General features: G+C 41.2%; 3 protein-coding genes across 4 annotated transcripts in view; all 3 read right to left on the bottom strand.

The window, feature by feature from the left end:
* Positions 1 to 26702, bottom strand: part of LOC145444219 (uncharacterized) — a 166698-nt gene that overhangs the window by 29968 nt on the left and 110028 nt on the right. The window lies entirely within an intron of this gene.
* Positions 1880 to 4088, bottom strand: LOC145445003 (uncharacterized). The gene is made up of 4 exons (XM_080323088.1): positions 3611 to 4088; positions 2462 to 2575; positions 2312 to 2386; positions 1880 to 2095 (listed from the first exon to the last, which is right to left on the bottom strand). The coding sequence occupies exons 1-4, from the start codon at positions 3849 to 3851 to the stop codon at positions 1926 to 1928; spliced, it is 600 nt and encodes a 199-aa protein (XP_080179214.1). The 5' UTR covers positions 3852 to 4088; the 3' UTR covers positions 1880 to 1925.
* The window catches only part of LOC145444248 (uncharacterized), a 170285-nt gene continuing 155772 nt past the window's right edge, over positions 12190 to 26702 (bottom strand). For both annotated transcript variants that reach the window (XM_080322197.1, XM_080322196.1), the window contains exons 2-6: positions 14485 to 14581; positions 14205 to 14416; positions 13898 to 13967; positions 13330 to 13839; positions 12190 to 12755 (exon numbers count right to left, since the gene is read on the bottom strand). In XM_080322197.1, coding sequence (XP_080178323.1) covers positions 12742 to 12755; positions 13330 to 13839; positions 13898 to 13967; positions 14205 to 14416; positions 14485 to 14539 — 861 coding nt within the window. In that variant the 5' untranslated portion in view covers positions 14540 to 14581 and the 3' untranslated portion in view covers positions 12190 to 12741. The remainder of the gene's footprint in view (positions 12756 to 13329; positions 13840 to 13897; positions 13968 to 14204; positions 14417 to 14484; positions 14582 to 26702) is intronic.

Below are 26702 nucleotides of genomic sequence, written 5' to 3'. Positions count from 1 at the left end.
TAATATCCCACTTCCGGCAACCCTAACACCCCCCCTCCCCCAACCCTAATATCCCACCTCCGGCAACCCTAATATCCCACCTCCGGCAACCCTACTATCCCACCTCCACCAACCCTAATATCCCCCCTCCCCCAACCCTAATGTCCCACTCCCCGAACCCTGATGTCTCCCTTCCCCCTATACCCTACCCAACCCTAACACCCCACCTCAACCTACAGTTGCAATAACGAGCAGACCACGCGTGGTTGATATGTGAGCAATAACAATCGTTGATATATATTTTTCATCTGAATAAGTCACACACAATGTACAATGCGATAAGACCCAATGCGATGTCATGAACAGATACGAGGATGTCGAACGTCGCACGTCCGCCCCTCGCCAAGTCAATTCAACACTGAGCCGACCACGCAATCGTGATCACGTGATCTGATCACGCCGTGACTGCGTGATCTACGCATGCCCTGACCTCGTTACAAGATCGACAAATCAGTTGATAATAACATTATTAGTTTAATAATTCATATTAATACTTGTTAGTATACTTAATTTCAAAATTTCCCGAGGGCGGAATTCACAGAGGGCCGAGTTCATCGAGGGCCGGGTTCACCGAGGGCCGGGTTCACCAAGGGCCGGGTTCACTGGGCCGGGTTCACCGAGGGCCGGGTTCACTGGCAACCGTACAAAATCATCCTGTGATGAAGAGGTAATAGATCCTCCGCAATCAAAGTAGGCCTACTCGAGACTTTTCGATTATACAAGCAAACAATCGAAGCAAAGTTCAATTAGAGGCAATGAAATGACTCAGATGGTCAAGTACTTGGAAGAGATTGATGAGCTCATGTCTAGATTTGAAGGCGATGATTCTTTGCATTATTGGGCGACCAGAAATAATGAGTATCCAATGCTCTTCAATGTGGTTCAAAAATGCTTGTCAATTCCTGTATCTAGTGCACCAGTGGAACGTGTTTCAGTAGAAGTGAATTTATTCTAAGGCAGTGGTTCTTAACCTTGCCCTCAGCGCCCCCCAGGGGGCGCTGGCGATTTTGAAGGGGGGCGGAAACGCTCAGGGGGCGATATGGGGGGCGCTGGGCTCAGGGGGGCGCTGTGGGGGGCGCTGGAGAAAAATGGCTTCGCAGTAGATGATGTGGTGATAGGACATATCCTTAATGAGTATTCAGAGCAAATTAACACCGAAAACTTCGTTATATATAGCCTTCAAAATACATATAGGTTTAATTGTCCATGGGCGCCTAAATGACTGGCACCGAATGTTCCTGTCTTGGCAATCTGAACCCCAGAAGACGAATTCCATCTCGCAGGGAAAAAATATATGCCAGTGAAGAAATACCAATTTGAAATCGTGTGCGTCTTTTAGTTTAGTACGATTGGGCGACAGGGATATTCCTGTTGGCGATTCTATATTTTTTGATATTGCAGACAGGAGGTCACGAAATAACATCATGCAACGAATTCATACCAACGGTTTCGCCCGCCCGAATATGTTTAATTATTAGTTACGGGCCCTGCAGTTTCCAAGACACTTCACAATGTTTGCTTTAATTTTTGATGAGTCTGCGCACACTCAACAACTCACTGGGCTGACCCTTGTACAACAGTGCACTGTAAAAACTGTGCCCACCTTTAGAGGTGGTTCACGGTCTACCTTACAGACAGGAGGAAAATTTTCTACCTTTTTTCACATAGGTAGGTATTTTTCTACCTTTTTTCACAGGTAGGTATTTTTCTACCTTATTTCACAGGTAGGTATTTTTCTACCTTATCTTTCTACCTTACACCTCTATCCGACCAACCCATCCTATTATGGCATACGCATATCCTCGTCAAACAGCAACATACATATATAATGCATCACATGTTGACATGACATTGGATTTATTATTAACAATTCAAGACGTCATTACTCAAAAGATTTTATTTGGTGGTGCATTGCACGGAGTTTGGTCTTCACAGCATTGGTGATGTGCACACCAGGCAAATGTTCCAGAATCAGTGACATGAAGTTTCGCCTTCCATTCACTTACGGTAGGTTTGATGAGCGGCGTGTTGGTTGCTGGTGATGGCTTCATTACATCTTAATAAAGGAATGAAACTCCTTTACTATATATTCTGATGTGTGATATTGTGCATAAACATCTAGCAAATGAGAGCTATGCTCTACATTAAGGCAGGCCTATGGTCAAAGCCAGATGCCAAAACTGCCAAAAATAAAAATTGAGAAATGCGTACAAAAATTCAATTACTTTTTCTCAATATATTTCAACATGGTGATAATAAGTTATATTCTTACCTGGACCATAACTTCCGCACCCCAAAACAGGAATGTCTGGCATCACACTGACACGATCCTCCTGTGAGCATAGATCTTAAAAGATGCATGTTGCAACTATAACCCATGAAGAATCTATAATAATGTATAATACTATAATATTATACAAACCAGCACTATCCCATGAACTGAAGCCAAGGGAATCTGCTTTTTCCTTGTCAGCAGAGGCACCAAGTGGCGGCAGCATTTTCAGAGGGGTCTCAACATGAAGTTGTGGAACGAGTTCTGTAATGAATAGAGTGTCATAGATTATATAGTTCAGCGGTCCTAGGCGTGATCTTACAATATGTACGACGTACGTAGCATCTGTGAATTTCATCAGAGTACCCGGTGGACACGAGCAAATCTCCCGACCCAGCGAAAATTCACGCTTGACACGGAAAACATCACAGTTTCAAATATTTGAATAAAATTGTTTTTGTGCGGGCATAATTTTTTAATTAATGAGTTATATATACATCATACGAGAGTTTGCATTATGACATCGTAAAACTGTTGGGTATAATATTGCAACTAGTGGACCTGTGACGTGCCACAATTTTATGTAGAATATTTTATAATCTAATGAAGAAGATCTGATATCAGATATTTGAGAGGTGTAGCCTAATCCTGGTTTTGATAAAGTCATGATAAGTTTAGGCTATTGGTATTGTCATTGCCAACTTCAAATTAAATCAGCGTTAGATTTTGCCTTCGATTATTATTGGAACATATCAATAACAACTGAAATATAATCATTATTGAGCCATCGTAATAGCATTGCTACTTAATCTTATTAGCGATCGTACCCCTTGTACTTCCAATGAGATTTCTCATAGCCCCTGTCCATTTTCAACACAATTTCTGATGTTAACTATTTTTTTAAATCAGAAAGCGCATTGACATAAAATCGCACGCAGCGCGAAGACTATTTTCCAGTTGAATTAATTGGCCAAGAACATATTCCACAGCATATAGGCCTAATTCTACAATTCATCTCGCACACCCTGATGTGGTGCTTCGTACCCTGATGGGGTCTATACGGACTCTGGTTAAGAACCCAAGGAATATAATGTCCAATCGGCGAATAATTCATTGGTGTTACAGCTGTAGAGCGTGCTACTACCTACTAGGCCTACCCTAATCGTCACGGATAATAACATCGATAAAGAGAACAAACAACACCCGCGTGTTTGAGACCTCTGCATTATTTGGAGATTTAATAACCTTGCAGCAAGCAATGTGTAAATTTGAAGCATAAATAATACACTATGGGCTTACCTTTGATTATTTGGTGTTGTTCTAGAACTTCCACTTTTATTTGACCTTTGTCTTTAATAATTGCGTCTTCATCAAGGTCAATAAAATCTTCAACTGATTTGTCGTAATACTTGATCAAGAATTGACGACCACGCAGTTCATCTTTATAGACTTCATAAACTGCACTCCGTATCTCAGAGACATTGTCGACTTTTATCCGCTTGGAATGTACCCATAATTTAGCTACCAAGTTCATTGTCATCTAAAGAGACAGATTGAATAACAAATGTTTATATATCACTGTCAGGTGACAGGCACACGCAATGATGAAGTCTTATGAACTTGGAGTCATTGATTGAGTAAACATCAAAAGGTCTTTGGTAGATCAATTCATTCGGCAAAAAAGCATGGTAACGATCAGTTTCGCGAACACAGTAACAATGCAGATGACAAGAGAAATATATTGATTCGATTAATTTTCCCAATATTTTCCATTGCTTGGCAAGTAAAATGTATTCGACTTTACAAAATATAGGACCATCATCGTTTTCGCCCACAAGATATATGCCACGAGATTCGTACTTGTTAAAACCATCATCAAATATTTTGGATTTACCAATGTTCATTTGGTCATTTTGCAATAAAAATTTGGTAGCGTTGAAACCATAACTTTCTCAATGTTAATATTTGGTGGACAGTCATACAAGCAGTTTGGAGCCATCATTTCCCAACATTTTCGTTGCATCAAACGACTAGAGACAGTCAAGCTGATATTTTTGAAATTTCCAGAACTTCGACAAATTTTCTTGACAATTTGATGATAAGATTTTGTCATTGTACACATTACAACTTTTTCAATTAAACTGTGGAAGATCAAGCGGCGCTTCTTCGTTTATCGATCACAACAAGCCAGTGTTCCTCATCAACAAATGTTTCGCATGATCACGTCAAAATAAATTATTTTTTGCCTTTGGAGAGACGATTCCACTCTGGGGTTAGGGTGTCTCGATAACAGGGTTGAAGGATCCCAAGATTACGAGATCTACCGCGAGCCACGGCATGTTTAAATTTTCTTTTTGATACTGTTCATTCATATTAAATGCATTTCTAATGCGAAGGTGTTCTAGTGCCAATTCCTCCTAGGGCCGAGTTCCCCAAGTGAAGAGCGTCGCGTTATTTCCCGCGATTACGCAATCTGTGATCTAATCACGCCGTGACTGTGTGATCTACGCATGCCCTGAACCCCGTACAACATTGACAACCACTCAAAGTGCCAAGTTCACCGGCAAACATTCCAGTAACCAATCATGGTGACCGGTACCGCTACGAGATCTACCACGGCTGAATTCACCAAGTGTCGAGTTTGTGCGGCCGAATTCACTAAGTGCCGAGTTCACTGGTAATCAGGCAGATACGGAATGATAATAATAAGAACCGGCCTGGTGTAAAATGACCAGTGTAGTCGAACCACCACCATAAACACCACAAACAAACAAACAAACATATAACATGGAAATGAAATTACCTTTACAGCCTTTGACAAACACAGTTATCATTGAAATCAGCAATTTAGGTCTTATTCGAAAGCAGAATAACAGCTGTTTTAGCGGACATATCAAATCAAATGTTGGAAAGTTCATGTAAATTAGCCCAAAATATTATCTTACTGTGACCATATTCTATCAATATGGTCTGGCTAGCCAAATTCTCTGGGCCAACATAAACAAGCTGCGTTTGGTTTCAACGATTAATAATCTTGTCACTGGATTCGAGGTATATATAATTGCACTCAAATATCAAATTTTGCTCCATTAATCAACATCAAGTTGAAAATGTCCATTCTTGTACCAACTTTTATAAAATCACGAATCAGTGTTCTACAGGTATGTAGCCTATCTATATGACTTATATACCTAGAAAATTCAAGCATAAATATTATGATATACCGTAGGTATAGGTACCGGTAATTCAGATGTTCGAAGCGACTTGGACAACTAGATAATTATAGTGGTCTAATTTCACTAAATTAGAGCGAAACGCCAGCAGTATAATTGTAATCTAATTCGGAAAAAACGGTTTAGCTCTAATTCTAGCCTGGAAAAGCTGAAACTTTTCTATATAGTTGTCTACACCTGTTTGCAGAAAGTCAAACAACTCTAGGCGTCATATACTACAGGCAATTCGAAATACCCCATAAGCTATATGCTACTGCGTATATACCTTTAACCCGCTACCTCAGTCAGTCACAATTCCTATATATTTACGGCATTTACCATACAGAAAGAGCGAACTATGCCTGGCTGCGACCTGTTGCGCGTCAAATCTTTGTCCGGCGCGATGACGTAAAATTTGAATCGCCGAAATATTCTAGAAGTCACGCATCGATAATCATATTCCTAAACGTACAACATCTCACTCATTTAGTTATCCTCTGAATAAAACTATTACCCATACTCGTTGAACATGCGAGATTACCGAAAGAGTGAATATATATATAATGAAGATCATATATATCAGAAGAAAACAAAACTGTTCGACCTTAGAGAAACAACACGAATATACAACACCGGTGACATCCTCACGCAATAAAACGAAGGGAGAACATTGTTTTCTAATGGATAGATCGATGGATATGTTTTCTAATGGATATATCTTCCACCTCCCAAAACCCTCCTATAAAGTAATGTATCGTATATATCACTTTATAGGAGGGTTTTGGGAGGTGGAATATGTATTTCTGGAGGTAGGAAAATGTATTATACCTTCTTGACAGGTGTATGGCATACTCTATCTCTCGTAAAAGGAAGGATTATAGTTTCTTCCTCCATTTTAGCCAAAAACCCACCTTTATTTTTTACAGTGTGCGTAACGACTAAAAAAAGGTCATAACTTCGGATTTGTTGTGCGCAACGTAGATTTTCTGTGCGCAGAGACCGTGTCAGCACTGCGCACGTGCGCAGCTTAGAGGGAACATTGCACCTCACTCCCCGATCCCGATCCCCGATCTTACTGACCGATTTTAGCATGAATTATCGAAATTTTTCGCGCTTCGCACTGGATCGCTAAACAGTACAGCTGATGCCGTGGCAAAAGCGAACAACGTGATGGGGGCGGTCGGTTTATCACCCTATGGGAGCCCAAGACCCAAGTTTTTTCGGGGCCTGACGAAGTGACGTTTGGTTGCTGCCAACGGGTATACGCCCGAATATGTATAATTATTATTGAGGGGTCCTACCTTTTCAATCACACATCACTCAGCTTTACCGGTAAATCTGTTTACGTGAGCAGAGAGAGGATAAAAATTGATCTCAATTTACATGCAATTCCCGATCATATTGACCAATTCAATCATTAATTAGTGAAATTTTTCGCGCTTCGCGCGTCTAGGCGAGAATAGCTGCCTCAGTAAATGGACACCAAATGTAGATACCTTGTATCAGCATATAGCGGGCAGCCGAATGGGGGTCTGGGGCTGAAGTCCCCCAGAATTTTGGTTTATCACCCGATGGGGGCCCAGAACCAACGTTTTTTTTGGGGGGGGGCTGACGAAGTGCTGTTACCTTCCTGGTAACGAATAATTGTACCTATATACGGGCACGCCCGAATATGTTTAATTATTAATTACGTGCCCTTTATTTTCCTATACAACAGCTCACTCAGCGCTACTGGTAAATCATTTTACGTGGGCTGAGAGGGTAAAAAGTTTATAGCGACTTATTTGTGTAATTACCACCTATTCATTCATGCATTATACAAATTTTGGTACCTAGGGCGACCAGGCCACATAAACTTTGCTGACGATCGAAATCACGCTATGGGGTTCGTGGCGGCGAAGCCCTCAGAAGTTTGGTTTATCACGCTATGGGTGCGCAAGGCAATCGTTTTTAGGGGGGTTGACGAAGTGCTGTTACGGCCCTCCCTCTTACTCATTGTCTTTATTACATTCCTTACAATATGAAGTTGGGGGGCGCTGGAGCACGATAATTTTTGAAAGGGGGCGCTGGAGGAAAAAAGGTTATGAACCACTGTTCTAAGGCCATGCCGCTATAACATATATGAGGATCTCCTTTCCACTTCAGTATTTTTGAATTGTAACTCATCATTGATTTGATCTGCTGTCAGTGAAAACACACAATACACTCCATCCATTTGACGTTTTGTTAGGTATGTGCATTGTGCACGTTGTGTGATGTTTGTACAATAGGGTTGTTAAAAAATAACCTCTTATTTATTTTACTGGGTGGCTACTTGGTAAAATTGTTATGTTGCATAAAAAGAACACTGAATCTGGCTCAATTTTAAAAAGTAGAATCAATGATATGAGAGGAGAAAATTTTATATTTGAAAATAAAGAGATTGTTTTTGGTGAGAAATTATTTCATATAATATAATTATATTATAATATATATAATTATATGCTAGTAGTAAGCCGACTATTTTTTCATATCCAAAATATTCCACTCTAATAAATTCGCTTTTTCTACTTGGAATTGAGCCAAATTTGCTATGAATCATATTTTTACACAATATAACAATATCATGAGGTGGCCGGTAAAATTCAAAAATCTCTATTTGTAGTTAATCCAAAATTTCCTCTCATATTAGTAACGCTCCGGCTGCTATTTCGGGAGCTGAGCAGGAAAGCTGACCTTTTTTTAGTCAACCACCTGATAATGTGAAAGAAAAACTGTACGTCTACATAAACATGCATCTGTTGATTCTCTATCAGCTGGTATCTAGATGTGAATTCGTTGGTTCTATATCAGATAGCATGTAGAATGAATTCGTTGATTCTCTATAAGCTATAAGCTAATTCAGGATTGAAAACATGAGTTGAACATGACTTCAATACTGTGACTTGGACTCGACTCGAGTCATAACAATATGACTCGGACTCGACCCTTTAAACGGTTACTTGGACTCGGACTCGACTCGGTGATGAACTGAAAATGACTCGACTTGACTCGAGTCAAAACCACAAAAGTAAGATTGACTCGTGACTCGGAACAATGTGACTTGGTTACAACCCTGATGCACACTGAATGAAAGTAGAGAAGACAGTATAGAAAAAAATAAGAAAGCGACAAGAAATAGGGCGGCATGTCATGGAAAGCGAGATCGATAGGTCAGTCGTGGTCCAGTAATCTTGTGGATGGACTGCATTTATTTAGTAGTAATTACTTGTATTTCCACTTGAATGTGGACAATGGACATGCTCGTCGACTGTCGGATGGCCGGCAGGATACTGCTCCACACATCAGATCCGGCATATTTAATAGAGCGTTGATCTTTTCGGTCGATCATATGATATTTGGACGACGTGGACGCGCGTGTCTTGAACTTGTGCCCGGAATTCACTGTAGCATAAATGTCATCTTGAGTCTCACCCCGTTTTTAATGAGTTTAGGGACGAGATAAAATGGTAGAACATCCAACTTCTTGCTCGTTAGCAGGGTATGGTATAGTATGGTATAGCGTGCTCTGTCGTGGGCGCGCGTTCTTCTTGGTCCGCGGCTCGATAAGTCAAAGTAGACAAGTCAGCATTGCTCTTTTAATAAAACAACTAAAACATGACGATGCTCGTCCAACGGAGACTAGAGATCGACTGCCTCGGACGGTGACTAAAAGCGACTGCACACATAGGTTCGTAACATCAAGAAATACCCAACATAATCAGTGATCAGCGAGGCTAATTGCAGTAATAATGGAGCGGTACGCTACAATGGTACGGAACGAAATATCATTATGGAATATGGAAATGTTCAAGTAAGGTATATGGTACGGAAACTTCACAAGATGGTATGGAATTAATTTTCCATACTTCATACTTTGTCAGTTTTGCCAGACCCATGAAAATGATCCAACTTTCAATTTTTTTTTTCAAATTCATTGCAAACCTCAGAAAATTGATCACTACTCTGCTGAGAGGCCTAAGTACATTGTACAATTAGAATTCTTCGGAAAAAGTTTTTCGATTCGGATTTTAAGGATTCTGGACGGCATTATTCGGATTCGCGTAGATTTTCGATTGAGATTGTTTGGATTCGGACGAATAGTTGGTCAGAGACTCGAGCTGTCGGACGGATTCGGTTTCTCAGAAATCAATATCCGCTCATCACTGGTACAGAACTTCGATGTACAATTGAATAGAATATTCAATGAACCCGAATATTTTCAGCTGACACTCGTTAGGGATAACCGTCAGCAACTAGGAGAGAATATTTCACGAAACAATAACTTCATATTGCTAATTTATTCGCTAAAAGCTTTTCGACTGACTCTCACCAGTAGCGAACGTCAGTAATAGGGTGAATCAAATTCGAAATGTAGGAACATATTTAATTTGTCTGTAAAAACAATATTTCCTACATTTCGAATTTGATCAACGAAGGTATATTGGCCTGCGAATGTCGGTTTCCTGAAGATATAGATGTTTCCAGCATGGCCGGGTGAAGCGAGTTTAAGTGAACAAGATATTTATTACATTCCAACTTATTTCTGAATATGACAAAACCATCATTTACATATCGGCGGTACAACAATGGTTTGACGGACTCACGCTGGGAAAGAAGCTCGCCCTCATAATATCCTACGAATAAATTAGCCGATTTGTACTACAAGTCCCATTTAAGAAAAATATCTTCAAACCTATCAGACCACGAATTCAGTCTGACTCAATATCAATAATCGTCGGGTTATAGGCCTATTTTTCATCTGAACAATATGTCACACACGCAATGTACAATGCGATAAGACACACAATGCGATGAATGCGATGTAATGAACAGATATCGAACGACACGCAGTTGCGATCCTTTTTAGACTGACATCCACCTCGGCCGAGAGTGCCCGATGTAACAATTCTTTTCGACGTTGATCTTTTTTGAAACCATGGCCCTTTCTAGTCCTTTCCATTCCTTGTGAGTGCTTTATTCTTTCGTCGGGTCTTTGTCTGGGCTTTTTTGTCGTCGTAAGAACTATAATGACTCTAAATAACTATATAACCTACGAAAGTTAGATCAATAAGAGTGATGACATAAGGAGGTATATTTGCGGAATTGGCTGATCTGCTAATTAAATCACCATTATGAACCTAAATCAGACGAAGATATATCTGCTCTTAAAGTTCAGTTATCAGATTTGACGCATTCGTATTACGGATGCCCTATCGACATGGCGCACAAGGAGTGTTCCTTGCTGTCATACCATTACGCTCCAACGTTGTAGTAACCCACATCACCAAACCGGCCAAGGGATCCGGTGTTGTCATTCTGAACTATACCTGACTCACTATTTCGAAAATGGAATCAATTTTGCATGACGAAACCAGCTTCTCGCCCAGCGTGAGTCCGTCAAACCAATGATATATATAGGCCTACAATGTTAACAACCCGGTCCTGCGATTCACAATTGAAAAAGAACGAAAAAACTCATTGTCATTTTAGGACGTTCTAGTCGAAAAGCATGATACCAATAAAACTGTAACATCTATCTTCAGGAAACCGACATTCGCAGGCCAATACCTTCGTTAGAATTGATTTAGTCCTAGACGAAGAAAAATTAATCAACCTGATATAGGCAGTTAGGCATTCTCGTGCATAGAGCGTTGATTACACGTTAGCAATATTCTACTATAGATGAATGAATATATACAAGTCCATCCTCAAGATTACCGGACCACAACCTGACCTATCGATCTCGCCATCCCATTTTTTTCGCTTGCTTTTTATATTATCATATTCTACTTTTCATTCAGTATACTGTACAGTGTACGTGTACGTCGTACATGCATCCTCCTCTTTATATCGCCTAGGCCAGGGACGGGCAACATGCGGCCCGCGGCCCCAGTCTGCCGAGCTTCTCCACAACTTGCTTAAACGTAAGATTTTAGTGACTGTTATCTAGGGATACCATATTTAAGAATCGAGGAAAGGAGGACATTTTCCAAAATTTTCGAACTGGGAATACCGGAGGAAAATCTTGAAAGATAATAAATTTTTCCCACTGCGTGGTTGGTTGACTAAAAAAAACTTTCTCGCTCATCGCCCATAGTACTATTTTTACATCCACTTCATCAGGTGGTAGACAATATCTCAAAAAGGACATTTTCAAAAACCCGAAAAAGGAGGACAAATCCTTCTAAAGAAGAGCGTATGGTAACCCTACTGTTATCATATACGTGTGTGGACTGTGTGCAAGAGTGCGGAGCTTGCGCGTAAGTTCGTCGAAGCGGGAAGACTTGCATTATCGGTATGTACGATGTACTCAGCCTTATGAACTGATATCTTGGTAAATTTGGAGTACCGGGAAATCTTAATGAAGGATTGCGCCGTGTGTTATATTTTTTCAACATATCAAATGTTCAACTTTTCTACGAATAATGCCGGGAGCGCTTGAAAATTTTAATTTTCAAGATGTACCATAAGGAAAAACACGTGTGACATGAATATGTAGACAGATTTTCACGACCGGTACCTTCCACCCTAGCACATCTCTCACGTTTGCCAACTTAGCGCATTCATGGTCTTGGTCAGGTATACCTAGACCTACTCCGGCTCGATCGTGAATCACGTGATACCAGACTGAAAAAATGATGTGCCTTGCGAGTCGTAAGAAAAGTTTATTTACACTTGCACAGCAGCTGCAATTGTACAAAAAGCATGATGAAAATCATCTCATTCAGATCAAAGATTCCTAATTGCCAGGTAGCCCTAGTAGTAAGCAAGAGACGACTGCATGATAAAAAAAATGGCAAGCAATAAGCTAAAAGGACAGGAGAAACGAATCAACCAGGCCCTGGTCATGGCAATGTACGAGTTAACTTGAGGACGGTCGAGGCTGAATAGTGAACGGCATCATTCTCAGATTCACATCAAATTCGTTCCAGACGCATATGCCATTAATACCTAATGTGACAACACTCAAGCAATTCTAGAAATGCAATTTGCCTGGATGAATTGAGAAAGCGGTGGCATCTGTACCAAACACGCACTGACTGTACTGGTAAAAAAGTCTCGAGAACCAAGAAAGAAGCAACATCACAAAGTCTTTGAAAACGTCCCAACGGAACTAAAATGATTCCGCAAAGTCAGGCAGTGTTTGCTTCATCGTAAAAGCCACAAATGGTTCTGTAGTCGGGAGCACTCGTCCGCTCAAGAGCTCGGTTCTGAATGAGAAATTACATCTGATAAATGCAGGTGTCAAGCAGCCGCTGATGGTAGTTGAATGGGGAGGTAACGCTGTAGTGGTAACTTGGTAGAAGCAGTTTGAAGGCAGTTCACAACCATTTCAAGTAGGATACCAAAGATGGGAAAGCCCAAGACTACAGGAATAGGACGTTAAACACGTTAGATATATATTTTTTTCCTCTATAATGTCCTGAAGTTATCTATCATCGCTACGCTGCAGTCCGTAGGGTTATCAGTGAATTCAGCACATGGTGAACCCGGCATTAGAAATGTAACAACGATTGGAGAGTGATTCAACAATATTCAAATAGGTTTCACTGATTATGAGCGTGAATTGTGATATACGGCACTACATGAATTCTGGATGTTGAATTCAGCAGTTAGTATTCGTGTAATAATGTATCAGGGTCAGGTTAGGATCAGCGACTGACAAGAATTCAACAAGCCAAATCCATCAGTAACTGTCAGGAGAGCGTACAGCGTTAACGCATTAGCTAATGTCTACACAACTGTTAATTTGAAACGAACTTTCGCAAAGTCAATGCTACTTACTTTCAGCATGGACAGGAGCATGCTCCTTCAAGCCATCTGCTTCCGAGTACACTTCGTCGTGGTCACAGCCTTCCCAGCCACACTTCAGAGGCTGCTCGTTCATCACCAACCGGTTGATGTGGTGGCCAAGCAGGTGCTCCTTGGCTTCGGGCATTTTCGTGAACTTCCTCTTGCACTTGATAGGGTGCGGGGCGGACGCGATTTTCACCATCCACTGGCAAGTGTAGCGGTAAAAGAACCCAGACGTGTCAACCGTTTTGGTGCCAGAGTTCTTAGCGGATGAATCCGCTTCCACTTTCTGGATCTTCGCCTTGCTTTTTGCGCCGTTACTCTTCCGTTTTCCTTTTTTCACAGGAGATTCCTCATCAGAGAAGTCATCATCTTCGTCCTCATCTTCTTCTTCTTCATCATCATCCTCCTCCACTTTCTTTTTAGACGGCGCCCGTTTTCTTTTAGGCGGTGGTTCGTTCTCCTCGTCTTCCTCTTCAATGTCTTCCTCGTTCTCGGAACCTGAAAAAATAATTTGTGGATCTGTCGCGTCACAAGAGCAACACCAGTATGAATGCACCTTCACTGTTCTCTTCAAAATCTTCTTCGTCTTCTTCATCGGCAGGCTGCATATGCGTTTTGAGATGCTTCTGTAATGCAGTGATTGAGCATTTACGCAACGGAATAATTTCACATAGAAACAAGCTAGGCAATGGCCGATATCATGCAATTGTAACTGTAACTGATAATGATTAACACAGTATATCAGCAGTAGTCAGCAGACTTGATACAGACTACCGTTCTAATTGACAGCCAGCTGCTGGAATTTTAATGGTTTTAGTTCCAGCACTTATCGACAACTATTTCAGCTAGATATCAAGATTCACCTCGAGTGATTCAAGTGTTATGTAAATGACATTGCTCCTTTTCGAACATTGAGACCACTTGCATGCATATCCTTTGGTGCCGCGAGTAACGTGACTCTTCGAAACATGCTCAAACAACTCGTCCGATGATGAGTAGCCATCGTCGCACGTTTGATCGGGTCTCCTGCCAGTCACCCATTTGCACTGGTATGCATTTTCAGCATCGGCATTCTCTGAAAATCGAGTTGAAAGCATGCTTAGGTTGACGATGCAGATAGAGTTTACTTAGTACCATACTCACCCCCGTCATTCTTGGTGGCAGTTGATCGTTTCGAAGCGCGGCGAGGCATTTTCATAAAATTCAAGCACAACAAACGTAACCCGTAAACCACTAAGCTAGCAAACAAATCCGAGTTCAATAATTATTACAAGCGACTTTGATGTTTTAAAATAGTGATTGACAAAATAACGTATTGAATGATGAGTGGGATGTGCGGCTTCGACATAGAACTTCCATTACTTTAGAGCAATACGTCAAGATTCCCTTATTATAACTGGAAACACCCTTTAATGCGATGATGTCAAGCTTAGTAACAGCCTACCTCCCCCAGGTTCATCAAGTCTTTGTGCTTTTTTTCGCAAAAATAGCTCGTCAAATCTCGAGAGTGATGTAATAGAGCGGCAAAGCGATCTCACTTCCGTTTTGATGCAGGGAATAAACCCGGGTTGTTATTTTTTCCAAAATGGAAGGACAATTTATAAGGAGGCATGCACACCCCAACAAAAATAGCCTCCAAAATTACTATAGAACGAGCAGGCAATGAAGGGGCCTCAGGCACAGCAGCACGCGGTATAAACAGACACATGTTAGGTCGGTGAATCAACATCGTCTCGACAATCTATATATGAACACTATTACAGTGCCTAAGCTAATAGTTCATCATCAACTCACTGACTAACAATAACTTAACTACTCACTAACACCGCTTCATCGCACAAGGACTAGCGAATTCTGAAGTGACCGAGCCAGAGAACCGCTATTTCAACTCACGTGTCGCGCCGAAAGCGCGGAATACCACACCAACATGCGCACCGCGCATCCACTCTCGCACACCGGAAATGAGATTCAATCCAAATCCAAATCCAGAAAATATTTCGTATAGGCTGCAAAATGCATAAGCGAGGCAACATCAATTTTTCAAAATTCGTATGAGATTTATGAATCATAAGAAATGTCAAATCAAAAATATCATAAATTCAAGTCCGATGGTGATGATCCTACTCGGTCAAAATCGTATTTTTCAAATCCAAATCCATGTTCATCTCAGCCGCACGCACAACAACAAAAGCTATCCAATCCATGCGTCGCAGATCTCGCGCCATCCAGATCAACCACGCTGAAAGGTGAAAGGCCACGTTCCGCAAAGCGCTACGGGCAATCTATTCACTAATTAATCCATTCACTATTATATTCATCGATAATAAAAACACCACACGTTTCGTATAAATTATAGAACTATATCGATCGTAAAAAGTGGCAGAACGGCAATCGTTGCCCATCATCAGATTTATGCATTTTCAGTGATAGAGATATTGGGTGTAGATTAGTATTCTATTGTATTAGTGACGAAATTGAAAGATGTAGTGTTTGCGGCGAGTGGTTTCCTGTGTACACAACATGTGGCACTAGCTGGCCATTTGGATGAGGGAGGATGTGGCTGTGATGTATTCGACGAAGCATCACTGAAAGCAGTCTCCCCGAATTGATTTTTATTCATTTCTCAGTTCAAATATATATCAACGACAATGGCCGTGAAGACTTCAGCCATATCGCGAGACGACAACAATCTCCCTCTTAACGAAAAGACAGTCTAGAAAAGGACAGGCGATGAAGATCGACTGACGAGGCATGTCTGTTACATGCGTGATAGGTGTGTAAAAATCCACGCAGTTGCGGAACATTATCGAATTCCTTTCGCTGTTTCAGGCAATGCACTTGTTGCCTCACCGCATGGCGCGCGTGTTGATTGTTTGATTGCCAATTTGTGAATGCTTCCTCGGTCTCTCTTCAGTGCATGCGTGTTGCAGTGTTTACTGTTTACTCGTTCGGTTACCAGCATCGCTCGCGTTGTACGGATCTCTCGCTTAATGGGTGGCCCCAACGTGATTTGAACACGCAACTTTAAAACGCAGCGCAGACATTTCAGCTGGGACGGACATGGTGTGCCAGTCACTTGATTTTGTCATTGTCTTCCTAGACGATATCTTTGGTAGCAAGCGAATCGCTCACACAACACAAACGACAGCCTTCACGGGCTCTTTGGAAGGCTATCCAAATCCATATCCATGCCAGTTCGTAAAATCCTCAACCGATTTCCTCAGTCATCGGCTCGATAACTATTGCGAAACCACTGCCCAGAAAGGTAGACGCAATTTTAATATCCCCCAGCCCACAATGGTGAAATGCCTTCAGGAATTTTCGGGAATTATCAACTTTTATCATATGTTCATTAGGGCTCTTCAAAAATGACTTTTTTTCTCAAATCGTACTGGCTACTTGATAAAATTGTTAGGTTACCCAATTTAAGCCTACACACAAAATTTGGTTCAATTCCAACCAGTAACCGCTTTGCTACAGGAGAACAAAGTTTCTATTTATTATATAAAAATAAATAATAAAAAATTTGAAAATTTTCTGTTCACCCCATGATAGTGTTAGGCTGTCTATAGAAACGATGCTCACCAAATTTGGTTCAATTCCGACCAGTGGAAGCGGAGTTATTGCCGTCGAAAAATTTGGATTTGAATAAAATAGTATTTACGGTGAGCACAACTATAATAAATGAACAAAGAATCGGTCACCCTTTGGCTTTCCGCATTTTTACGCTATTTGACATCTGCGTTGGCTGTCCGTTTGGTGGGACACCTTTTCCAGCCTAGACGCGCGAAGCGCGAAAAATTTCAGTAATTCATGATTGAATCGGGCAATATGATCGGGAATTACATATATATTGCTATCAATTTTGATCCTCTCTCTGCTCACGTAATCAGATTTACCGGTAGAGCTGAGCGAGGTCTGTTTTATAACGTAGGACCGCCCAATAATAATTAGACATCTTGGGGCGTATATCCATTGGCAGGAACGAAACAGCACTTCGTCAGCCCCGCCCCCCTCACAAAAACTTGTGTTTTGGGTTCTCATAGGGTGATAAACCGACCCCTCATCACAGTGTTCGCTTTTGCCACGAAATTAGCTGCACTGTTTAGTGAGCCAGCTCGAAGCGCGAAAATTTTCGATAATTCATGATACAATCGGCCAATGAGATCGGGAATGGTATATATATTGCGATCAATATCTTGTCCTCTCTGCTCACGTTACCAGATTTACCGGAAACTGTAGGGCCCGTAAATAATAATTAAACATCTTTGGGCGGGTGGACCCGTTGGTATGACTTCGTTACATGATTTTATTTCGTGACCACCTGTCTGCTATATCAAAAATATAGAATCGCTCAAACGTACTAAACTAAAAGACGCACACGATTTCAAATTGGTATTTCTTCACTGGCATATATTTTTTCCTGCTGGATGGTATCTGCCATCTGAGGTTCAGATTGCCAAGACAGGAACATATGGCGCCAGTCATTTAGGCGCCTATGGACAATTAAACCTATTATTCTGTATATATAACGAAGTTTTCGGTCTGCGTAAGGGCAGTCCGTTTCGGCCAAACTTTTCGCGCTGCCGATCGTTCTGGCATACTTCTTGGAGTAGCATGTAATAAGTCCTAGATCGTTATATATCTTGGTGCGTAGTGGCGTGTTAATGGCCAACGTCGATATGTCCATTTCTGTAAATCTAGCATGTTTTTTCTTGGGGGAAGAGTACCAAATAATCAAGAAATTTGTCAACTTTAAATCGCGCGCAGCGCGAAAAATTTTGGAAAAAATTGCATAAATTTTTAAAAAATACTCTATAATTTATGCTAATTCACGAAATAATTTGTGGCCCCCTTCGATCTCAGCCACCTCCCCAATTGGGGGGTTTGGGGTGCGGCAATTACGGTGCTGGTTGCCGGAGGCTCCAGTTTGTCGAAAGGATGAAAAACCCACATGTTTGTGTAGAGACTTTTGCCTTATGTCCTATGGAACATAAGGTGTAAAACGATCAAGGAGAGTAGGTACATTAGAGCTTGCTACCTTATAATACGTTGCTCCAACTTCTGTCTCGCGAGTATATGAGAAGAGCAAATAAACTCACGATACTGTGTGTTACTCTTTAGCTCAATCTAACTTGAGAATTCATAACAGTTTAATAACGGTAAAGCAGCTTTTAGACTACCACAAAAATCTGAGTTTTTGTGGCATCTCGCGACCCGAGCCTCATCCATGAAAAGGAATTCATTTTTAATATTTCAGCTGTATGCTACGATTTTACGGGCATGTAGGTCTATGACATACAGAACGCGCATACCACAATTCTACCGCACACAGCTCTACAAGACTACAAAACATGTCTGACGCACGCCATTTCAAATTTGGGCGCATTAAATTCCTCTGCGTGTCACAGTTGTACCACTGTCTACTTAGATTGCAAGAACGGGACTATTCCGTGTCGACAACGACAACGGAGCATATCCAATCCATCCCGAAAGGTTTGGCCATCCAGCATCGGTCATTTTTAGACCAAGGTTTTGTCGCCGCTTTTGTATTTGGCACCGCATTTTATCAGCGGTTTGTTCGCCAAAACTTTACGTCATCGTGTGCCCCGACGCAGAGGGGGTTGGCCTCGAAATGAATGCGTCTCATAGGCCTGAACACGTTCGTTGCGCACTCCTATACACGAGTTCATCCCAACGGTCGTCGACCATGTTTTCCAGAAATAACAGTCGGACAAATCTTATCATGAATTCTCATGATATAGTCGAAATACAAGCAATTACTACTAAATAAATACAGTCCATCCTCAAGATTACCGGACCACGACTGACCTATCGATCTCGCTTCCCATGACATGCCGCCCTATTTCTTGTCGCTTCCTTTTTCTATACTATCTTCTTTACTTTCATTCAGTGTGCAATGTGCATGCCTCCTCTTTACATCGCCTAGGCCAGTGCTTTTCAACCTGTGTGACGGTTCGCACTAGTGCGAATGAAAAAAAATTCAGTGCGAATGACGAGCGTGGTGCGAATGGTGCGAATGAAAAATCCCGATGAGTGCGAATCAAAATTGTCCATGTTTCTCACTTTTTCCGACGTGGAATAATTCAAATAAACACGATATTAAGTACAGTGAGCCCGTAAATTTTGTCGTTTGGAAGCAATTCTAAAATCTTGTTGGTAGCTAGGCTTTTCTAGTTCACAAGTGAGGAACGCTCCCGATGCGTGCATAATGCTAAGTTTGAGATAATATTTCCGCGCGAGAGGATTACTTCACTACATGGAAAAAAGAAGGAGTTCAATCGGTATCAGTTGCTCACTTGCTCGGAAACATCCACCGTGTATGGATATTGTATACGGACCTTGTAGGAATGTAGGTAATAGTAGCTGATGCCAGTGTTGACATTTGGCATATTTGAATGCAAAATATTGGAATTTTGGCACACATTCATGTTGGTTAACATCAGAATTTAGCGTTTCTTCAACTATAACAATTACCACATTAGATCTATAACAAGTGTTGTTTACTCGTGTACCTAACCAAGGATTAGAGGCTGTTATAAATAAAATTAGTGTAAGCACATTAGTGTCTTACGTCCAATGAATATTCATCTTGCATCACATCGAATTATTAAGTCACTGGGCAGTTTATCTACTGACCAGTGCAATGGCCTGCTTGTAATGCGAACTCCACAATTTGGGCTTAGACACGCTCTCCTGTTCTTGGACTGATGATCTCAGGCCAAGTCTAGATCGTAAAAGGCCTAGGGCCTAGGCCTATATATAACATATTGGTGATTCCACCAAGCTTGCTGATTTATAGGAAAAGTTTGCCTGGTTCGTGTTCGTACCGCCTTTGTACTACAAACTTTGTAATACTCCGAACTCTACCGGTTTAGCTTGAGCAGATGAGCAGTGAGCACCCTCTGCAGAGCAAAATCACATCCACCAAGCCGTATGTCTTACGATATTCCTTATGCCGCCTAATTTATTCTTAATTAGACTGTTGAACCTTATTACTCTTTATGTATAAGGATATGTGGGATAGTAAAGATAGTTTGGCATTATTTATGTCAGTTTTCTAATATTGTACGATTGACCTGAGAGCCATCCCGCAGTTGTCTACCCGGGCCGATATAACTGTGTGTTAATCATGAATCTTATGTGAGTAATAATTATTTGACAACACAAGGATGCCGAGCGTTGTTATTAAAAGATATGTTGATTTGTGTACTGCATAGATAAGAAGTGAATGAAGCCTAAGCTTATCCATAAACAACAGTCATCAATTACTCGGATTGTGTGGGTTTGTATAGCAATGCATTGCTGATTTTAACGCCCACCGTACCATCCAATCGTCTAACATTAGGGTTACCATATTTTGGAAGCGGGAAAGGAGGCTCTAAAATTTAAAAAAGGTCAACTTTTGCTCAGCTCCCGAAATATCCTCCGGAGCGTCACTTCGGTGCTGATTTACGGCATCTCAGTCGAATTTTACTATAAATTTGACCAAAATTCCTAAAAAGAGGACAAAATCTCAAAAATGAGGACATTTAGGCGTCCTCGGTGGACATTTTCAAAAACCCGAAAAAGGAGGACAAATCCTCCTAAAGGAGGACGTATGGTAACCCTATCTAACATATACCTTAGTACGCGAAGCATCCATCTTTTCGAATGTTGTCAGAAAAATGAACCAAAGGTGCTAGTCGGAACATTGATGCTACGATTCAAGTGCAGTTTCACTATTTTGTGCGTTCTAAATGCAAACACGGTCACATCGCGATGACGTAACATGTGGATTTAGTGGCAAAGTGATATTGTTGCGAGTGAATATTGTTCATGAGTTCGCCCTTTAAGCTTCCAAGGAAATCACTGCACGATACCCCCGGAAAATGCAACGAACTTCTTGAGACCAACGGGAGTGCGATAACTGTGATGTTTCTACTGCAGTGATTTTAGTGCTTGATTAGTCAATAATACGATACGCTGAATGCAAAATAATGAAGCTATCTACCTCCATGAAGCTCTTCGACTACAAAAGTGATAAGTTTCTTCATTTTCTTTTCGTGTACTAAATTTTGGCTGACTGGTGCGAATGAAATTATTTTTCAAAAAAAAAGTGCGAATGGAGCTCAAAAAGGTTGAAAAGCACTGGCCTAGGCCAAGGTGGGTGTCCGATTCCATAGACAACTTCTAGTCGCTTCGACATCTTCCTTTCTTTTCATTGTATCGCATTTTTTGTGGTGTGTTGAACTGATAAAATTGCTAATGAACCAATGATGATGATGATAGCCATATTTTATGCGTGTCTCGCTTATTGGCTGCAGTAGGCCTACCCAACACAGAGACCTTGGATATGTCAAAACTATCGCTGGATTTTTTGCAATAAATTCAATAAATATTGCATACATATTAACCCAAAAATGTCCCCTTTGCGGTTCATACTATAATAACACTTGAAGGGGTCAAAATTTGCGTTACAGTATAACTTGCAAATGTGAGTCTGTAATGATGGAAGTTTTAGTACTATTCTCGCACCTTACGTTATAGCCTACCCGAACAGTTATTACGAAAATATGATGAATGTTTAGCGAAAGAAAGCAGAAAGTCAATTTGACGTCGTTTATTCAGCCTGTCACAGAATCAGACGGGCTGATATACTATATGTCTGTCACTACACCGGCTTCCAAACCATGCTTTTGGTTACATAATAATTATAGTGCGAAAATATTAATTCAGTACGGCTTGTGAGAGCTACGATCAGTGGTGCGTCGTATTAAGTTTTTACAATTGCTTCGCAACTACAAGGTTTATTCGAATTATTCCACGTGAGAAAAATTAACAATTAATCGCGATTTTCATTCGCACTTGATCCGGACTTTCATTCGCACCATTCGCACCACGTGGCGGCTCGTCCTATAGGGCAACTGGGGCATTGCCCCACCTAAAATTCTGTTCAATAACAATTCTTTACCATTTATAGACGCACAACAATCTATATGTACCGAAATCCCAGCGAAAATCGTATACTTCTTGTCCTTTCGCTGGTAAATGCCCATGTATAGCGAAGTCTCTGCGAAAATCGAATTCTCTTCGTTTTTTCGCTTTGCGAATGCCTATAGCCGGGGCATGCCCCGGTAGCGCTCATAACAAGCTTTCACTGCCTACAGTGATTTACTCTCTCCTATTCATAAAATTACCGAGCAGGTAGGGCAACATAGCATGGTTGCCCCTAAGGCAGGGGTGGGCAAACTACGGCCCGCGGGCCGCATGCGGCCCGCAACACCGTTCTGTGCGGCCCGCGAGAGTCTAAAGAAACTTAATAAAAATATTGATAAAATGCGTACTAAAAATCGAATTAATGCAGGGACTTGGTGAAATATACTAAGAAAAAGTGTTTCACCATGATAATTCTAGGGCAGTGGGTCTCAATCTGGGGGACGCGTGCCCCTTGGGGTCATGAAAGCATCTGAAGGGGATCGCGAAGCTGAGATCAGCTGAAGATTTTTTCGCGCTTCGCGCGATTTACTTCCAGTTCATAATTATTGCTCTGTATTTAGTATGAATTTCATATTTAAAAATCTCTCATCAATAGTCGTAACCTACCACGCCACCAAACTATCCGTTTGGTTTGCTATAGCATCCTGGTTGCGTTTTGTGATATGAATATAAGGGGGTGCGAAATCTACACATATAGCAGAAGCGTGTTTCAAGCTAACATGATTATGATGCTGTTAGCATTGTGTGTCCTGGAACTGAGCCCAAAGCGGAATTAGTAAATCTATGAACAGATCACTGCTCACAGATTTAAATTTCAATCCTGTTCTAAGAATCGGGACAACAGACTTTCATCTCTATAGTTTTGACAAATTGGTTATTGAGGTCGACCAGCCTATGAAATCTCGCCATTGTTTCTGGCGCGTGCACGATATCATCATAGCATATAGGTTTGTTTCAAATAAGCATACATATTATCTCCATGTCCTCACTATATAATCAAATACCAGCAATATTGCGTTTTGGTTTATGATCTCAATTTTATATAGTGCGGCCCGCGAATGGATTCAGCTGTTGAATGCGGCCCGCGAGCTCAAAAGTTTGCCCACCCCTGCCCTAAGGTGTGATGGAACAATCGTATCTATATCTGAACTCGGTTACCGTCATATGCGTTTAGTCGACCTTTGCTGGTATAGGTCGATTTTGATGATGTTTCACACCATGATAATTCTTGAAACTTGGTATGTCATGTCGTGATGGTGGTATTTAACACTGTCCTAAGTTTCAGGGTTTCTACTCAAAGTTTAGGGTAGTAATTCCGTTTCCAAAGTTGAGTGTGCATGTGCTGATCCGTCATGTATCGCAAACAGATTTTACTCAAAAGCTGGTATTGGTATCCATTGATTTTGACGATGTTCCATACCGAGATCGGTCATGACATTTGGTACGGTAAGTCTTAATGTTAGTATCCAACGCTGTACCAAGTTTCAAGTTTGACACTGAACTATGTTAGTGGTAATTTCGTTTCCTAAGTCGAGTGAGAGCTTACTCGTCATTTATCGCAAACATATTTTACGCAAAGCCGGTATTGGTCTCCATTGATTTTAACGATGCTCCTTAGCTAGATCCGTCATGAGCTTTTACATGGTATGTCTTGATTTTAGTATCGAACGCTGTGCCAAGTCTCAAGGTTGTCACTCAATGATTAGGGCAGCAATTTCGTTATCAAGGTCGAGTATGGTAGAGATTTGCGCTGATCTGACACTTAGCCTACCTAACGCATTGCGGATTTCACGCAAAAGCCGGTGTATCTCCAATGTCAATTTCACCGTGAAATTGTGGCGCGATAGCTGTTTCGTTTTCGATGGCGGCTAACAGCAGTTGATCGCTTGATCAGCCTATTCCTCAGTAAATTTTAGGCAAAATTCGGTGTTGGTCTGTTCGTATTAATTTTGACAGTGTGCCATACCGAAAACGGTCATGAGCAGGCCGTGTTATTTTTGGCATATGCCAAAACTGCCAAAAATAACTTATTTTGGGCATTTTTCGATTTTTATTTTTGGCAGTTTTGGCATCCTCCTCTAAATAGATAGTTTCAGCCTTGAATTAGTCACAAAAACGCTTTATTTGGGCTAGTTTGTCAAAAGACACCACAAAATGTGCAGCATCCACGTATAATCAGTGCCAACGAACAATAAGAAGAAGAAAAAACCTAACGATTTCATAGGTTAATAATATCAAACGAAACCACAAAATGTGCAGTATCCATCGGAATCGGTGCCAATGAGCAAAGAAAAGCCTAACAAACACGCTCAACATCTGATTGTTACAGCTGTTGAATAGACTTAAATCGTTTGCACTGTAACAGTGCTTCCAAACTCATGTCAGCTAAGTTTCTCCTAAATTCATTTCTCGCCCAGCGAATCTGGGAAATATCGGCTTCAACAGTAGCCGTTTTGGGAAAGAATGTTGCCAGTCATGCACAAAAGGTTTTCAGAGCTTCGAAATCTTTGGAGGGCCGAACCGGCTTCCATGCATCATGAAAAGAGATCATTTCGCGATCCTTTTCCAGGAGTTTCCTGTGTTGTCTCTCAACACATTCTATTTAGTAGCCCGGCTATCATTTCTCCATCAGTCTACCGATATATTTTCGGAGGACTTTTGTCACTTCAGGTGGCTTTAATATTACCAGCTCGAATGGAAGAGTCCTGGGAAGGTTAGATTGTTTAAGAACATTGACGCAACAAGACTGTCTGGCAAAACGAGACTATGCAGCTCAGAAATAGCCATTCAGTTTGTTGCGTCACCATGTTCAACTCGATCGCGATGCAAAAATCGTAGTTGATTTTGGGTGTTCCAGTTCCATGAGCAGAATATAATTTATATTTTGATAATCAGTACTGCGGCAGCTTTTCATTGATACCCGTTTTATCAAATTTAGCGCTCGACAAGCCGGTCAAAAATGGTCGTAAAATTGCCTTTGGACAAATGGAAAGTATGACGTAAACCAAATGCAGTCAGCCGTTCAATCTCGCTGTGCCCACACCATTTAGGACATCATGCTTTCACCCCTAATGGGTGGGCTGGACCCAGATTAGGAAACCTGCCTTTCGCAAACGCTCTTCTCACTTGTAAAGCGGTCCTGTTAACACAACACCATGAACGAAATACACTATTTGGCAGGCCGTGTTATTTTTGGCATATGCCAAAAATTGCTTATTTTTGGCATTTTCAAATTTTTATTTTTGGCAGTTTTGGCATCTGGCTCCTGAAATGCCAAAAATAACACGGCCTGGTCATGAGGCTGCTTCTCGATGATTTCATGTAACAGTGTACCTAGTTTTCGGCTTTCATCCACGTATTTATTCGGTAATATATTTTCCGAAGGCGATTTTGCAGCAGACATATAGACACTATAGACCGTAAGCCGTATGTGTCGTGTGGCAGTCTCCAGCCTCAAGGCCAAAATCTCCCAAGCTGTACCGGGACCGAATTTCCGAGGCTGCTATCCGTAGTTCTTCAGAATGATGTTTTGGATTCAATATGACATGTCCAATCTATGAGATAACAATTGCGTATATGTCCGAACTCGATGACCTTTCCAGTTAGGCTTACGCAATCTCTCGAGTTACAGTCATTTCCATTTCTGCAGATAATTAGTCAGGTATAGTGCGAACATGAACCGTGTCGAATCTTTGTTCCGTACGCCGTTTACGCAGTTACCACACTTCAAGTCACAGCTCACCGGCAGACCTCTCGCGGCACATACGTTAAAATCACTGTTGTCGGAAAGTTAGCAGAGATGCCACTGGGATATTTCGGAAAAACCCAGATGTGAAGGCGAAATAAACCCAGAAAAACCCAGATCCTATATTTCACGCAAAAGACACGAGATAGCTGTGAAAGTGGAGCCTGATAGTCGTCGCATACACTCATTCAGTCATTGAAGCCTTCGATATTGAATTTATAACAGTTCATAATACACATTTCACTGCGAATCGCACAAAAAACATGTTGTTTTCCTCTCGACACATCGCAATGAAACAATTGGGGCGCAGCGTGAAATACTTAATAGTGTACCGGTGAGTACCGGCTAATTATATCATCGCGCTGCGAAATCCAATGCAATGCCATCCATTCCCTATTTCTAAGGATGATTTCATGTATTTTCAGCGACCTGAACAGCTTGAAAGTAGCTTTCGATTGATTAATCCGACGACAATCACTTTTATTTGGAATAATCACAGACCAATCTATAGTGGAAATGAATAGCTGCCAAATCATGAAGTTCAGGGTTAGGGTTAGGTTTCGAATGTGCTGATAACCAATGCCTCTGATTAACTTGCTAGGGGTGTCCAACTAAC

The sequence above is a fragment of the Botryllus schlosseri genome, chromosome 8, assembly GCF_051294905.1.
Source record: "Botryllus schlosseri isolate E-star chromosome 8, Bs_hap1, whole genome shotgun sequence".
In the NCBI taxonomy this organism is placed as follows: domain Eukaryota; kingdom Metazoa; phylum Chordata; class Ascidiacea; order Stolidobranchia; family Styelidae; genus Botryllus; species Botryllus schlosseri.
Note: the sequence above shows the minus strand (reverse complement) of the source record. Positions and strands in the feature narration are given on the sequence as shown.

Coding starts and splice junctions, on each gene's coding strand:
- LOC145445003 (XM_080323088.1), bottom strand. CDS start 3,851: ATGACAATGAACTTGGTAGCTAAATTATGGGTACATTCCAAGCGGATA. Junction 2,387..2,461: donor CAGTTCATGGGATAGTGCTG/GTTTGTATAATA, acceptor GCATCTTTTAAG/ATCTATGCTCACAGGAGGAT. Junction 2,096..2,311: donor GTGCGGAAGTTATGGTCCAG/GTAAGAATATAA, acceptor TCCTTTATTAAG/ATGTAATGAAGCCATCACCA.